At 64.4% G+C, this 14,715-nt stretch overlaps 3 protein-coding genes across 6 annotated transcripts in view; 2 read left to right on the forward strand and 1 right to left on the reverse strand.

Annotated features, from left to right (window-relative positions):
* The window catches only part of CFAP74 (cilia and flagella associated protein 74), a 59,524-nt gene extending 56,740 nt beyond the window's left edge, over positions 1 to 2,784 (forward strand). Inside the window, 7 exon segments of the mRNA XM_060141997.1 lie at positions 156 to 311; positions 979 to 1,105; positions 1,232 to 1,386; positions 1,640 to 1,776; positions 1,988 to 2,144; positions 2,358 to 2,492; positions 2,683 to 2,784. Of these exon segments, the coding sequence (XP_059997980.1) occupies positions 156 to 311; positions 979 to 1,105; positions 1,232 to 1,386; positions 1,640 to 1,776; positions 1,988 to 2,144; positions 2,358 to 2,492; positions 2,683 to 2,784 (969 nt within the window).
* A 2,347-nt stretch (positions 2,785 to 5,131) lies between these two features.
* Positions 5,132 to 7,114, forward strand: TMEM52 (transmembrane protein 52). Of its 2 annotated transcripts, XM_060141699.1 has the most exons (5): positions 5,132 to 5,241; positions 5,328 to 5,371; positions 5,484 to 5,525; positions 6,143 to 6,321; positions 6,431 to 7,114. In XM_060141699.1, the coding sequence occupies exons 1-5, from the start codon at positions 5,176 to 5,178 to the stop codon at positions 6,607 to 6,609; spliced, it is 510 nt and encodes a 169-aa protein (XP_059997682.1). In that variant the 5' UTR covers positions 5,132 to 5,175; the 3' UTR covers positions 6,610 to 7,114. The 2 variants fall into 2 exon arrangements, with proteins under 2 accessions (XP_059997682.1, XP_059997681.1); XM_060141698.1 differs by lacking the exons at positions 5,132 to 5,241; positions 5,328 to 5,371; positions 5,484 to 5,525 and having other exon boundaries at positions 5,532 to 6,321.
* Positions 7,115 to 7,386: 272 nt separating this feature from the next.
* CALML6 (calmodulin like 6) lies at positions 7,387 to 9,000 on the reverse strand. 3 transcript variants are annotated; one of them, XM_060141695.1, is made up of 5 exons: positions 8,848 to 9,000; positions 8,035 to 8,209; positions 7,794 to 7,938; positions 7,617 to 7,717; positions 7,387 to 7,542 (listed from the first exon to the last, which is right to left on the reverse strand). In XM_060141695.1, exons 1-5 carry the CDS (start codon positions 8,848 to 8,850, stop codon positions 7,496 to 7,498), a joined length of 471 nt encoding a protein of 156 aa, XP_059997678.1. In that variant the 5' UTR covers positions 8,851 to 9,000; the 3' UTR covers positions 7,387 to 7,495. The 3 variants fall into 3 exon arrangements, with proteins under 3 accessions (XP_059997678.1, XP_059997680.1, XP_059997679.1); XM_060141697.1 differs by having other exon boundaries at positions 8,035 to 8,268; positions 8,848 to 8,951; XM_060141696.1 differs by lacking the exon at positions 8,848 to 9,000 and having other exon boundaries at positions 8,035 to 8,545.
* Between the last annotated feature and the right edge of the window lie 5,715 nt (positions 9,001 to 14,715).

Raw genomic sequence — 14,715 nt, forward strand, 5'->3', positions numbered from 1 at the left:
GGGCCCTGGCTTCTTGCTGGAAGGAGGAGGAGAAGGCCAGGGAGCTCCAAGCCATCTTAGGTCCCGCACATCCTGAGCCAGCTGCTCCGAGACGGAGCTCCCACACCTGTCTCTGACACGTGTCTGCTCCACGCTAAGGGACGTGGTCTCCCCAGGCCCGGGAAATGCTGGAGGTCATCACCAAGAGAGGCACGCTCTCCCTGGCCCTCGTGGGCACAGGCGTGGCGTCCATGACCACGTGCTCCATTGAAGGAGGCGTCCTCAACATGGGCTACGTGATCGCCGGAGAATCCACCTCCGCAGGCTTCAAGGTAAAGCGTGTGGCAGGGACACGGCGCCTGCCCCGCCTCCTGGGAGGGGTCGTGCCTCAGGAGGGGGTCAGCCCTGCCTTGGTCAGGGAGCCGGTGCGTGTGCAGGCCGCTCCCACCCCACCCGCCAGCAGCGCCTCCACGGCCCTCTCTAGCAGGAGAAGCTGAGGATGCACACCCCCCACCTCCCTGGTGCCTCTGCTGCCGGGCCTCCCGCCTCAGGGCTTTTGCGTGGGCTGCCCCACGTGGGATTGGGGGCAGCTCAGCTGAGGGGCGGCTCAGGGGAGGGGCCGTGTGGGCTCCGCAGCCCGGGCAGGGAGGCGCGCCTGCCTCTTGCTGCTCCCCAGGGCCTGAGGGACGTGGCAACCTTAGGATGGAGCCGCCCACAGGACACCTGCTTCCCTGCCCGGTTTAGTCCAGGTCCTGACGGCACAGCCCAGGCCAGGGATTCCAGGGAGTGTTTTATGGGGGGATGGGGTGCTCTCAGTGGAAGAGGGTGAGGGCAGAGAAGAGCCTGGGCAGGGATGCTGGTTCGGCTGAAGGCCAGCCTGAGCCTGACTGCCCAGGGTGTGGCCCAGGGGCAGCAGAGGGAGCTGAGACCTGGTTGCAGCAGCCCGTCCATCGGTTGGCCAGTCCAGCTGGTCCAGTGACTGAGCCCTGCTCCTTGCAGCTGCAAAACGATTCCCCGCTGCCCATCAAGTTCTCCATGCAGTTGGACAGCCTCTCCACCGGGAGCGGAGACGAGCACCGGCTGCCGCAGTTCCTGGCCTCCCCGGCCCAGAGGACGGAAGTCGTGGGTGAGCTTGGCCGGCTGGGGGGGTGACCGCTGCTGGCAGGGGACTGTGCGGGGCGTGGGGGTGCGGGGTTGGGGGGCGCTGGGCACTGCGGGGGGAGCCGGACCTGCCAGGCCACCCTACCCCCAGGCACGCAGAACTACAGCGGCCAGAGCGTGTTCAGCGTGGTCCCGGTGGAGGGCGTCATGGAGCCGGGCAGGGCGCAGGACTTCACCGTGACCTTCAGCCCGGACCATGAGAGCCTGTACTTCTCTGACCGGCTTCAGGTCGTGCTCTTCGAAAAGGTGCGGCTCCAGGAGCCCAGCCCGGACCCCTACTCCCGGCCCAACCCGCCCGCGTCCGCGTGTCTGAGGCCCTCGCCCTCCCCCAAACGGCCCCACATTGGAGTCCTGTTGCTTGGGGGCTCTGCGTCAGGTTGGGGGTCATGCGGTGGAGAGACCAGAGTCCTGAGTCCCACAGGCCTGCACCCCAGCACTGCCTACTCCCAGAGCCCCATTCGCGGGTCACGGACCGAGTCTGCTGTGCTCCTGCCCCCAGAAAATCTCCCACCAGATCCTCCTGAAGGGCTCGGCCCGCAAGCACATGATGTTTGTGGAAGGCGGAGACCCCCTGGACGTGCCTGTGGAGTCCCTGACCATGATCCCTGCCTTGGACCCCGAGCGCACAGAGGGTGAGCCCTCTGAGGTGCTGGGAGCCCCAACAGGGCCGGGGCGGCAGTAGGAGGACCAGGCCTGTTCTGACCGCACCCTTGGCCCTGGAGGCCTGCGTGTAGGGCCGGCATTCCCGGCCCAGCCCCCAAAGCCGGCTGTCCTCGCCCAGCCCCGCCCACCATCCTTGCCGGACCCAGCTCCCACACTCCCTTGGTGGTACCCCCCCTGCCCTGAGCCCCCAGCCAGGCCCTCCCTCTCCAGAAGCTGAGGAGCTGAAGCCCATCCTGGTAACCCTGGCTTATGTCCAGTTGGACACGGACACGCCGGCCCCACCTGCCACCCGAGAACTGCAGGTGGGCTGCATCCGGACCACCCAGCCGTCCCCAAAGAAGGTGACCACAGCACTTCCCTGGCCTGCCTGGCACCTCTGCATCCACCACTACCTGGGCCACCCAGGCCCCTCCTGGCCTTGCCCCTCGATAGGTGTGGGGTGGGCAGCCTGCTGGTCAGGGCTGAGAGGGCAGGTGCCGGGCTCCCTCATCCCCAGTCCCGCCGCTTCCCGGGAGCTGTGCCCGCCCACCTGCTGACAGCACCAATGCCTGCAGACTGTCGAGTTCAGCCTGGACAGCATCGCGTCCCTGCAGCACAAGGGCTTCACCATCGAGCCCTCCAAGGGCTCTGTGGAGCGCGGCCAGACCAAGACCATCAGCATCTCCTGGGTGCCACCCATCGACTTTGATGTGGGTGCCTCGGACGGCGGCCAGGGAGCCTTCGAAAGCCGCAGGCTGGGCAGGGTGACAGCCCCGCCCCCGCCCAGGGAGGGGGCTGCAGGGGGGCCTGGGCGGGTGAGGTGGGCAGCGCCACGGCCAGGAAACACCTGCCCGCTGTACCAGCTGACCGAGGCCCCCTTCCCCGCCTCTCCCCTTCCAGCCGGGCCGCCCGCTCACGGTGTCAGCGCTGCTGCAGCTCAGGGGGGACGCGAGGGAGACCCACAAGGTCCTCTTCGTAGCGCGGGTGGTGGCGGGCCCCTGAGGCCACAGGAGTCTCTCCACAGAGCCCCCTCGGATCTTCCTGCCGCATTTGAAGCCCTCTCCCGGTCTGTGGACCCAGCAGAGCCAGCCAGGGGCCTGGGACCTGGACATCCCTGCTGGGCAGCTTCAAAAGGGTGGCCCCCCACATGGCCCCATGGCCGGGGCACCCCAGCTCCACAGGCACGGCCACCTCCTGCTGCCCTGTATCCAGTGAGCCCGGGGCCAAGAGCTCCTGTCCCAGCCCCACACTCAGAACCGGCAATGAGGCCAGTCCTGACCACAACCTGCTCCCAGCCTGAGCCCCTCGGAGCCCCCAGCCCCACCAGCACCCGCACAGCCTTTCAAGGTCCTGGTGGGGGGAAGAGCTGCGCCCGCCCACGTGTCAATAAACCCTGTGTGAACCTGTGCATCCAGGCCTGCAGTGTGGGCCACGGTGAGCCCTGCGGTGAGCCCTGCGGTGAGCTGTGAAGGACAGATGCGGACAGAGTCCCAGGGGGGCAGCCCCTGCTTCCCACCCTCACTCACAAGTCAGTCCATAAAACAGTGAACTCGGCCTGGAAGACTGAGCCCTGGGGGAACAGCTGGGCGTGGGGGGGGGGCGGCTTGCGGGGCTCCACACCCAGAGAGGCCGGCGGGGAGGGAGGGGGGCGACAGGCTCCAAAGCCCAGGCGGCCCCTTAGACCTCCCTGCTCCTCCCAAGTTCCAGGGTCCCTGATGCCCCCAAGCAAGGAGCGAGCAAATGTCGGGGACACGCCCTCACTGTGTCCTCCCTCACGGCCCAGCCAGGGTCCGGGGGACACCCAGCCCATGAGACCCTGTTGGGAGCCCAGAATAGTGCCTGCACCCAGCCCCTGCCTTCTGGAGAGTGGCAGGTTAGACACTGTCCCCACAGAGCCCCCCCATCCGGGCCCCCCGTGTACACCCCAGCACGCCCAGCCCGCCCACGCCACCCGCGTGCCTCCCCCAGGCGAGCACTCGCAGCCTTCCCTGGCAGGAGTGGAGGACAAGGTGCACCCGGGGAATTCCCTGGGCACAGGCTTCAGGACACCAGCCTGGAGCCCTCACCCCACTTCCTTGGTGCCTGAAAGTCTGCCATCTCCCTAACCTTGAGCCAGTGACGGTGTCCACAGAGCAGCATTTTGCAGGACTTCAGTCTGGTGGGCAGACCCAGGTCCTTTCCTAGCCCTCACAGGGGCTGCTTTCTCACTAGGTGAGAAGAGAAGCCAGGGTCCTGCAGCCCAGGCCAGGCCCCAGGAGGAGGTCCTCCCTGCAGAGCACTACCCCTGCCTCCCCCTCAGGCTGGCCTGTGGGAGGGGCAGGCCACTCTCCTTTAAACCCTGGCCTGGCTCTCAGGGTTTAGAACCAGCGGACCCTGGTATTCACAGCCCAAGGCCCTGCCTGCACTCCTGCCTGCTGGCTGGACCAGTGCCCATCCCCCTCCCTCCCACTCCTGAGCAGGGCCTCCGAAGCAGAATGGAGGAAGAGGGTAGTCAGGAGGGGCCTTGGGGGCCATGGTACAGCCAGGAGGTGCTGGACAGCTGCAGGACAGAGGCAGGGGAGAGATCATGGAGCAGGTAGCTGGCAGATCTAGGCATGAGAGAGCCAAGCCGAGGAGGCCCTGCCCTCAAGGAGCTGCAGTCACTTCCCCTCCAGTGGGGAGATGCTTGTGGAGTACGTCCTGAGTGCAATGAAGAAAAACACGGCAGGGTAGCTTCTCCTCCCACCCTCCCCAGACAAGACACACCACCCTGCACCTTGCCGTGCTGACCACCTCCCTCAGCCTGAGCGCCCGGATGGCGGAGCGGAAGGCAGAGGGGCAGCGAGCGCCCGCAGCGAGCGGGCACACTAAATGTAGTTGAACAGCGCGCTAGGAACGCCCCAGCGTCTTGACTGCTGCAACCCTTACCTTGAGCACCGGGGTGTGTGCGAGGCGTGGCCACGTGTGTCCTGGCCACCACCCTCCGAGGCCACACCCTGTGCAGACCGGGCCACGGCTGTTCAGGGTGCGCCCCGGTCCACCCCAAGCCCGACTGCAGGAAGCCAACGGGGCGAGACCGCCCCCCGCCCCGCGATCCTAGGCTGAGGAAACACAGAGAAAACGGACCTGATGGGAGGGCCAAGAGGTGGGGCTTGTGGGCGGGGCTTGTGTGGGCGGGGCCCTGGAGCGGGGGAATCTAGGGCCTGCCCAGAGCCTGCGGGGGGGTGGGGGCCGCTAAAGGGCGCGGCTAACCTTGGGCGGAGGGTAGGGGCGAGGCACATGGGCGCGGCTACAGGGCGAGCCCTCCAATGGACGCGGTCTCGGGGGCGGGGTTTGCGCTGGGCGGTGGCCTAGGGGCGGGGCCTCCATAAAGCCTCGAGGCTAGTGGGCTCGCGCTTCCCGTCGGCGCTGAGCATGTTTGCTGGCGCCCTAGCTGACCGCGGGCTCCTGCTGCTGCCGCCGCTCCTGCAGCTGCCGCAGGTGGGTCTCGGGGCGCTCGGCTCGTGCACCGCGGGGCGGGTCCGCGCTCGGCGCGCCCTGGCCCGGGCTCACCCCTGTCCCCACAGGTGGCGCTGGGCTTCGCGGAAGGCAGCTGCGACCCCTCGGATCAGTAAGTGGGGGCGGGGGGGAGGGAGCTGGGGTGGCCCCACCCTGGGGGAGGCTCGGGCAGGGCGGTCGGCCGGGCCCTGCCTCGCCTGCTCCAAGTGCCCCCGTCCCCGCAGGTGCCCGCCCCAGGCCCGCTGGAGCAGCCTGTGGCACGTGGGGTAAGTGGAGGCCGCGGCGCGCAGCCGGGTGCGACGGTTCTCCCCCGGGCCAGGCCCACCAGACCCCCACCCCGCCTGACCCCACGGCCGAGGCGTCGCCAGCACTGTCCCCCTCCTGGGCCGCTGGCGGGACGGCGCTGGGGCCCTCAGAGCCTGGCATGCTGACCCCAGCCTCCTCCCCCAGCACCAGGGGTGACCTCCTGCGTGGGTCCTGCCTGAGTCCCCCATGGCTAGGGACACCCCCGGGGCCCTGGGCAGGACTTCCCTTGTAGCCTGCTTGCCCACCTCCCACTCCCTCGCTCCCCGCCCCTGTGGGAGGCCCCTGTGAACATGGTCATTGGTCTGGGCACAGGACTGTGCAGTCGGTCTGGGACAGCGTGTCCTGGGAGTAAGCCCAAGGCCAGTTGTGGCCAGCCCTGGAGAGACAGCCAGGGCAGGCCAGCAGCAGGAGGCCAGGCCGGGCTGGGAGGAGGTCTCTGGCCTGGAGACAGAGTCCCTGGTTCTCTTTTACCCTATCCATCGCCTTGTTTTGGGCAACCGGGCTGTGACTGCCCCCAGAGAGCAGGCGCCCAGCGGCCAGGGGTCGGTCCAGCGGCAGATGTCGCCCCCCCGCCCAGGCTCCTCCTGCTTGCTGTGCTCCTGCTGCTGCTGTGTGGGGCCACGGCCAGCTGTGTCCGCTTCTGCTGTCTCCGGAAGCGGGCGCACGCCCAGCCACACCTGCCATCAGCACCTGAGTCCTGCGACCTGACAGCCATCCCCGCGGACAGCGACAGCCCCATGCACAGCACTGTGTCATGTGAGTGCCGGCAGACCTCGCCCGGCGGCCCACCTGCCCGAAGGGGCGGCAGGGGACTGGTGAGGGCCAGAGCCACCCGTCGCCACAAACCCATTCTGGTTCCCTGCAGCCTACAGCTCTGTGCAGTACCCGCTGGGCATGCGGCTGCCCCTGCCCTTGGGGGAGCTGGACCTCGACTCTGTGACCCCTCCCGCCTACAGCCTGTATGCCCCTGAGCTGCCGCCCTCCTACGATGAGGCCGTCAAGATGGCTAAAACCAGACAGGAAGAGCCACCCCCCTCCCAGTAGCCCAGCCCCCTCCCTGAGGCCTCATGCCTAGAGACCCCTCCAGGGCCCCAGGGGTGGGGCCGCAATGCCCAACACCCCTGGCTGTAGCCCTGGTGCCCCCCCGGAGGGGGCAGAAAAGCTCTCCCGAGCCTCCCGATGCCACCAGCCACTCTGTGCTCACAGGGGACTGTGCAAGGGCACCCCAGCCCACCCTCACCATCCTTCCCGCCCGGGAAGGCCAGCCGTCCGGCACATTGCTGCAGCCCTGGCCTCGTTGCTATGTAACGCTGGGCATCTGAGCCAGCCGGCACTGTGTTGGCCACACACACACACAGACACACACACACACACACACACACACACACACACACACACACGCTGCCTCGTTCAACCCTGGCCCCTGGCTCAGGCCCAGCAGGCCCTCAGTCCAGATGAGGCCCCACAGACCCAAGCCTCAGGGCTCAGAGCCTGCTGTGATGTCTACAGCTTTTTGGAGAGAGAGAGAATAAAGTTTCTATCTAAGTGATCTCCATATGGAGGAAAGAGCTCCGGGAGGGGCCCTCGGGCAGCAGCCTCGCAGGGCAGGCAGGCAGCGTGAGTACGTGGTCCTCAACCTATGCCCAGCCTGGCCTTCCGGCTGGTGTCCGGAGCCCAGAGCTGGGCTGTAGGCAGTGTCGGGTGTCCCACAGAAGTGATGGCCCAAGTGTGATGGGCAGCTCAGGAGAACCCTCTCCCTCCTCCAGACCCGCAGCTTTGCAGCCCCTTTTTCCAGCCTTGGGACAGTGAAGCACACACGAGTCTGGCCGGAGCGTTTATTGGCCATGGAGCCGGCGTGGGGTGGATGACAGGGTGGGCGGCAGGGTGATGGCAGCAGGCAGCGGGCTTCCCACGGCCGCAGTGGCTGCTCCTACTGGACCAGCTTGAAGGACTCCCCAGTCATCATGGCCACGAACTCTGAGAGCAGAGGGACAAGTAGGCAGCCTGGCCTGACCCGGCCGCCGGGCTCCCGGGGCCCATCCCCCACTCACCCTCGTAGTCGATGGTCCCGTCCCCGTCCTTGTCGGCTTCCTTCATCATCTGCTCGGCCTCCAGCTCGCTGAGGGGCTCGCCCGCATTCATGAGCACGTACCTGCAGGAGCCTGCGCTGAGTGGCAGCCAGCGGGCCCTCCCCCCGCCCCCGCACCCACGCCGGCCCGGGGCCCTACTTGAGCGTGTCCCAGTCAATGTAGCCCTTGCCCTCCTTGTCGAAGATGCGGAAGGCCGCCCTGAGCTCACTCTCCTGGTTCTGGGCCTTCTCCCAGTACACCCCCATCAGCGCCAGGAAGCTGTCGCAGTTGAAGAACCCTTTCTCTGCGGGAGCAAGCAGCAGGTGCCCGAGTGAGGGCGGCGAGCCCCTCCCCACTCACACCCCGGTGACGCCCCTCCCGCTGCCCCTGGCGGCCTCACTGTCTCTGTCCACGTCCTTGGCCATGGAGGCCAGCTCGCCCTTGGTGGGGTTGATGCCCATCAGACTCATGAGCCGCTCCAGCTCGTCCGTCTTCACCGCCCCGTTGCCCTCCTCATCAAACATCTCAAAGACCCCCTTGTACTCCTCGATCTGCTCCGCCGTCAGGCGCTCCGTCTGTGGGGACACGGGCCCAGGCTCGCCAGGAGCCCCTCCACCCCTCAGTCCAGGGGAGGCTGGAGGCCCCAGCCCAGAGCAGGCTTGAGGCCAGGCGGCACAGGGATGGGTCTTGAAGGGAGAGCAAGGCTCCGCGAGGCCACTCAGGGGGGACGGCGCTCGAGGCAGGGGCAGGCCAGCCACGTGAGAGTGCAGTGGGGCAGCGCTGGACAGCCAGTGAGGCCAGGGGAGGGACACCATGGCCAGCGTGGGGAGGAGCCTGGCCTGGGGGCCAGGGTGAAGGCCCCAGCCTGTTCTGGCATCCCAGAGTGATAGTCCAGGGCCGGGCCACCCTGCCTGCCACCGCCCCGGCCGCTTTCCGAAAGGGCTGCTCCGGCCTGGGCCCCAGAGCAAGAGCAGCGCCAGTGGCCGGCAGGGCCCGGCCTCGGGCCCCCCACTCCGCGCTCTCCCCCCAGCCTTATTGGACGTCTTCCTCAGGTCCCCAGAGACCCTCCCACCTTTGGTCACGGCCCCAGCCTGATCCCCGTGTGTGCAGAGGCCTGCCTGCCGTCCTCTCTCGCCCAGGCACTGCCCAGCTCCTGCTGGACCACCCAGCCCAGCCCGCCGGGGGCTCTGCCGGGCGCCGGGAGCAGCCTTACCATGTCTGTGGCTGGCTGAGGGGACACTGCACGGTGGCGCTGGAGCTGCTGTGGGCAGAGTACAAGGGGCAGAGGGGGCGGCTGAGCTTTAGCGGATCCAGCTGCCCGGGGTCCCTGGGGTCCAGATTCCAAGAGCCTTTTATGGCCAGGAGATCCTGTCAGCCCTATTTTGGGACAGGTTGGCCCTTCCCCACGTGGCCCTTCCTGGCCTGAGCAGCCCCTCGCCCCAGAGCTCCCTCTCTGACCCTGGGTCCCAGCCAAGGTCCCCCTGGGCCACGGCAAGGATGGACATCGTGGGCCAGGGCAGGAGAGGGGCTGTTCCCTTCTCCCCAGTGAGCCCCTTCCCCCCACTGTGCAGCGGGAGGCCCCACGGGCTGTCATCACTTCTTGGTGAGGGTTCTTGTTGACAGCCCTCCCTGGCCAGGTGTCGCCCTCACATCCCCAAGGACCCAGGGCCCCGCACGTTGCCAGCACTTTGCAGACACGCCCTAAGGACAGGTTCAATGAACATGCACTGGGGTCCCCCTCGGGCCACCCTGCGCAGGAGGGGCTGGCGGTCCACAGTCCCAGGAGAAGACAGCTGGCCACGAACTAGGGGCGAGAGGATGCAGAGCAGATGGGGCCAGGGGGCTGGACTGGCCACGGGGAGGCCAAGCCAGGTGCCTCTGGGCGGTCGGGGCTATTCTCAGGGAAACCTGACCCCCTTCCGCTCAGAAGAGCAAAGCTGGCTCCCGAGGGAGCCCCGTGGCCTGGCTGTTCAGTAACAAGACGCCACAGCAGCACACACACCCCTGCCTGTGTGCGCTCAGCCCTTGGACACACACCCGCCGCCACCCCAACGTGGGGTGGTGGCTCTGGCTCCCGACCCCAGGCCCAGGTCCCTGTGCTCCTGTCCGGGCAGTGACCTGCTGGCCTGGCCACGGCGCTCGGAGGTCTGTGAGTACAAGCTGGGGCTGAGGGGGCTCCTCCCATCCCCCCTCCAGCTCCTGCCCCCAGCGATGGTCACAGACAGGCCCCCACTAGTTCCCTTCACCCCCGTGCGTGGCCCCCAGGGTCACGCACGCCGACACACATCTGCCTCGGCCCCATGGCCACCTGACGAATCTAGCAGGCGAGGTATGCCCTGTACCCCACCGGCCTGGCTGGCCCTCCGCGGGCCAGAATATGGAAGCCACAGGGCCATTTCCTGCTGAGGCCCAGGACAGCTGCTGAGGCCGCAAGATCTGTGCTGACGGGGACAAAATGGCTCCAGCGGGCACCGGGCCAGCGGCCCCGGGCCAGGATGGAAGAAGAAGCCGGCTCTGGGCGCCCTACCTTTGTCCTGGCTGCTCCGGGCTGTGGCTTCAGGCTTTGTGACGGTGAGAAAAGATTTTCCCACCCCTTCCCTCAAAAATCCCCAGACCATTTCAAGGAAACTAGTCGCATCTCTACACCCGGACCACAGCTGGAGGAGAAGAAGGCTGGTGGGGGCTGCCGCACGACGGCAGTGGGGCAGGGGGTGCGGGGAGAGCAAGGGCCTGCGGAGAAGGAGGGCGTGAGGGTCAGTTTTGCATCCCGTTGGCCAGGCTACAAGCCCAGATGTTTGCCCAAACACTAGTCTAGGTGTTGCTGTGAAGGTGTGTTTTTTCATATATGTATTGATTACAGTGGTGAAATTAGCATAAAATATTACTCAGAAAAGGGAACTAACATATACTGAACCTCTGTCATGAACCACAATCGTTTCGTTTGGTCTTTTTTGTATTGTTTGTGGTACAAAGCACAAAACATAAAATTAACCATCTTAACCATTTTTAAGTGTGCAGTTCAGTAGCGTAAACTATACGGGCCTTGTTAGGCAGTAGATCTCCAGAACTTTCCGTCTTCCCAAACCGAAACTCTGTCCCCATTAAACACTCACGCCCCAGCCCGACACCCACCCTCCTGCTTTTCTGTCTACGGACTTGACTCCCCTAGGGACGTCGTATGAGCGGCATCAGACGGTATTTGTCCTTCTGCGTCTGGCTTATTTCACCCAGCATCATGTCCTCTAGGAGCATCCACGTTTTAGCAGGTGTCAGAATTTCTTTCTTAAGGTTGAATAATATTTCATTGGATGAATAGACCACATTTTGTTTATCCGTCAGTCTATGGACATTCAGGTTGCTTCCACCTCTTGGCTACTGTGAATAATGCTACAGTGAACGTGGGGGTCATGAAGGGTTTTTTCCATGTGATCAACATGGAAATCTGTAGATTTGAGTAAAGCAGATGACCCTGATAATGTGGGTGGGTCTCATCCGAAGAGTGGAAGGCCTTAAGAGAAAAGCCTGAGGTCGCCAGGAAGAAGGAGTCCTGCTGTACACAACCTCTGGCCCTGAGCTGCAGCCTCAGCTCCTCCCTGGGTCTCTAGCTGCTGGACAAGCCACAACCACATGAGCCAGTTCCTTAAAATAAGTCAGTCTCCCTCCCTCCCGCTCTCTCCCATTGGTCTGTTTCTCTGCAGAGACCTAATCAGGTCAGAGGGTGACCAAGGGCGGGGACCCAGGGAGGCCAGAGCAGTGTGCTCCCAGCACCTGGGCATCTGTGCACAGGCCCCCAGGGCCACCCTACCCCACGGCAGGGCACACGGTGTGTTCTCTGGGCGGATCTGGACGGGACCATGGGCTCCCCTAAGAGAACGGCTGAACTCGCAGACTGAAACCCCAGGCCAGGGGGAGAGGAAAGTTCATGTGCGCAGCAGGGGGGCCCTAGCCCCTCCCTCAGTGCCCCCCCACACACACGGTGCAGACCAGTCATCCTCTCCCAGAGAAGAGAAGAGACCCACAGACACTGCCACTGGGGGTCCCCAGTAAGAAGACACTGCAAGCCCCACACCTCCGGGGGGGCCTCAGGTGCAGACCCAGCTCACCGACCACTGTGGCCCCATGTGGGACACTCTGAAGGGCGCTCATTCCAGAGCCTGTTGGCTGGCCCGAGGCTTCCTGCAGGACAGCGGGACTTTACCCCTAGCCCATGGCCCGTACCCCACACCCCACCTCGGGGGCTGCTTCCGGACAACCCAGGGTGCAACCAGATGGGCTCTGGAGATGGGTCCCTCGCTGCCCAGATGCCACAAGGCGCCAGGCGTGGGGATTGTCCCTGCAGTGGGTCACACTGGAAGGGGATGAGAGGCCCAGTGGCTGGTGCCCACACATGAAACTCCACACAGTCACCAAGGTGGAGGGTGGGTCAGGAGTGGGGACTTGAAAGCCGGGGTGAGCGTGAGTGTGGGTGTGGGCGTGGGCGTGGGTGTGGGTGTGGATGTGAGCGTGGTGTGGGCGTGGGTGTGAGCGTGGGTGTGGGCGTGGGTGTGGGCGTGGGCGTGGGTGTGGGTGTGGATGTGAGCGTGGTGTGGGCGTGGGTGTGAGCGTGGGTGTGGGTGCGGGTGTGGGCGTGGGCGTGGGTGTGGGCGTGGGCGTGGGTGTGGGTGTGGATGTGAGCGTGGTGTGGGCGTGGGTGTGAGCGTGGGTGTGGGTGCGGGTGTGGGCGTGGGCGTGGGTGTGGGCATGGGCGTGGGTGTGGGTGTGGGCATGGGCGTGGTGTGGGCGTGGGTGTGAGCGTGGGCGTGGGTGTGGGTGCGGGTGTGAGCGTGGGTGTGGGTGTGAGTGCGGGTGTGAATGTAGGTGTGAGCATGGGCGTGGGTGTGGGTGTGGGCATGGGCGTGGGTGTGGGTGTGGATGTGAGTGTGGGTGTGAGCGTGGGCGTGGGTGTGAGTGCGGGTGTGAGTGAGCGTGAGTGCAGGTGTGGGTGTGGGTGTTAGCATGGGTGTGGGTGTGGACATTGGTGTGAGTGTGAACATGGGTGTGGGTGTGAGCTTGCATGTGGGTGTGAACATGGGTGTGAACGTGGGTTGGGTGTGAACGTGGGAGCGGGTGTGAGTGTGGGTGTGAATGCCGGCTGTTATTGTGCTGAGCGCTGGGTCTCTGGCTGCCTACAGATCTCTGCTCCCCCAGGCAGTGGAGGGAGGGCAGAGAACCGCAGTCCCAAGCCCAGGACTTGAGTGTCAGAGTGGCTGACCTTCAATGACACCTGTTGCCCATCAAATTCGAGCCCTGGTGGGACAGCAGGGGCCTTGACATGTAGGCGGGACGTCAGGGTGGGTGACACCCCCTCCTCTGGAATTCTGGCCTTCAGGTCCTGCTCGGCTCTCCCTGTGAAGGGCTGGGCCCAGAACTGCCACCCCAGGGGAGCACAGTGCACAGGCCACGCCCCAACTGGAGCCAATATTTGTCCCCCTCAGGCCCCCCTCCCGCGTGGCCACTAGGCCGACAACCCAGGAGGGCTGCAGCTGACCCAGCTGAGATGAAGCTGAGCCTCACTTGGGTGGACAGAGGGACCTGGTGGCAGTGCTGGCAGGAATCAGGCAAGCACGGCTGGGCCGGGGGCTCCCTCGAGGGGCTGGAGCATAGCGGGGCGGGGGTGGCTAGGCACGGAGTTTCTCAGACCCCTCCCTTCTTTCCACAGCCTCCGCCTGAGGTTCACTCGGCCAGCTGGGGCAGCCACGTGGGGGCTGGCACCTGGGCTGTGCCGCAGCCCCCCAGCCTCCTCGCTGGCGGGTGACAGGGCTGCACGTGACACAGTCTTCCCAGGTCCCGGTGGACTGAGCCCCCTGCCCAAAGCCCCCTGCCCAGCTCTGGGACTGCCCCCTTCTGTCCCGTCTTACTTCCTGTGCCCACAGAAAGGCTGCGTGCCCCCATCTTGAGCCGTTGTCACAGGGCTTGCTTGGGGGCAGCTTACCCTGGACAAGGGGTGTCAAAGAAACCCAAACCCCGGACCACCAACCATGCAAGAGGGGAGGGATGCAAGTGTAAGATCCGGTAGTGTTCAGGAAATGGCCAGGGCTAGTGATTGAGATTAAAATGTAATGTGGGGACTTCCCTGGTGGCGCAGTGGTTAAGAATCCACCTGCCAATGCAGGGGACATGGGTTCGAGCCCTGGTCTGGGGAAGATCCCACATGCCGCAGAGCAACTAAGCCCATGTGCCACAGCTACTGAGCCTGCGCTCTAGAGCCTGCAAGTCACAACTACTGAGCCCGCGTGCTGCAACTACTGAAGCCTGAGCGCCTAGAGCCCGAGGTCCTCAACAAGAGAAGCCACCGCAATGAGAAGCCTGCGCACCGCAACGAAGAGTAGCCCCTGCTCGCCGCAACTAGAGAAAAAAGCCCATGCGCAGCAACGAAGACCCAACACAGCCACAAATAAATAACTAAATAAATTTATTTTTTAAAAAAAGTAATGTGAAACTCTTAAGATAACCACTAAAAGACTAGAAATAGGTTGTATAACTTCCACATCTATGGAAGGAAAAAAGACTAAAGAAAACGTAATGAACCTAATAGAATATAGGAAGGGAGAAGGAAGTATAAGAAAGGCAGCATAGGGGGGCATTCCCTGGAGGTCCAGTGGTTAAGACTCTGTGCTCTCACTGCCAAGGGCATGGGTTCAATCCCTGGTCAGGGAACTAAGGTCCAGCAAGCTGCATGGTGCAGCCAAAAATTAAAAATAAAAACTAAAATAAAGCAGCATAACTAGGAAGCAGAAAGTAACATAATAAAGGTAAACCCGGGACTTCCCTGGTGGTGCAGTGACTAAAACTCCACGCTCCCAATGCAGGGGGCCCTGGTTGGATCTCTGGTCAGGGAACTAGATCTCACATGCATGCTGCAACTAAGAAGTCTGCATGCCGCAACTAAGGAGCCCACATGCCACAACTAACGAGCAGGCGAGCTGCAACTAAGGAGGCTTAGCTCCAGTGCAACCAAATAAATAAATTAATTTTTTGTTAATTAAAAAAAAAATAAAGGTAAACCCAGGTAGGGGGAGGAGGAATTGGAGGAAGGCAGTCA

The sequence above is a fragment of the Lagenorhynchus albirostris genome, chromosome 2 (genome assembly GCF_949774975.1).
Source record: "Lagenorhynchus albirostris chromosome 2, mLagAlb1.1, whole genome shotgun sequence".
NCBI lineage: Eukaryota > Metazoa > Chordata > Mammalia > Artiodactyla > Delphinidae > Lagenorhynchus > Lagenorhynchus albirostris.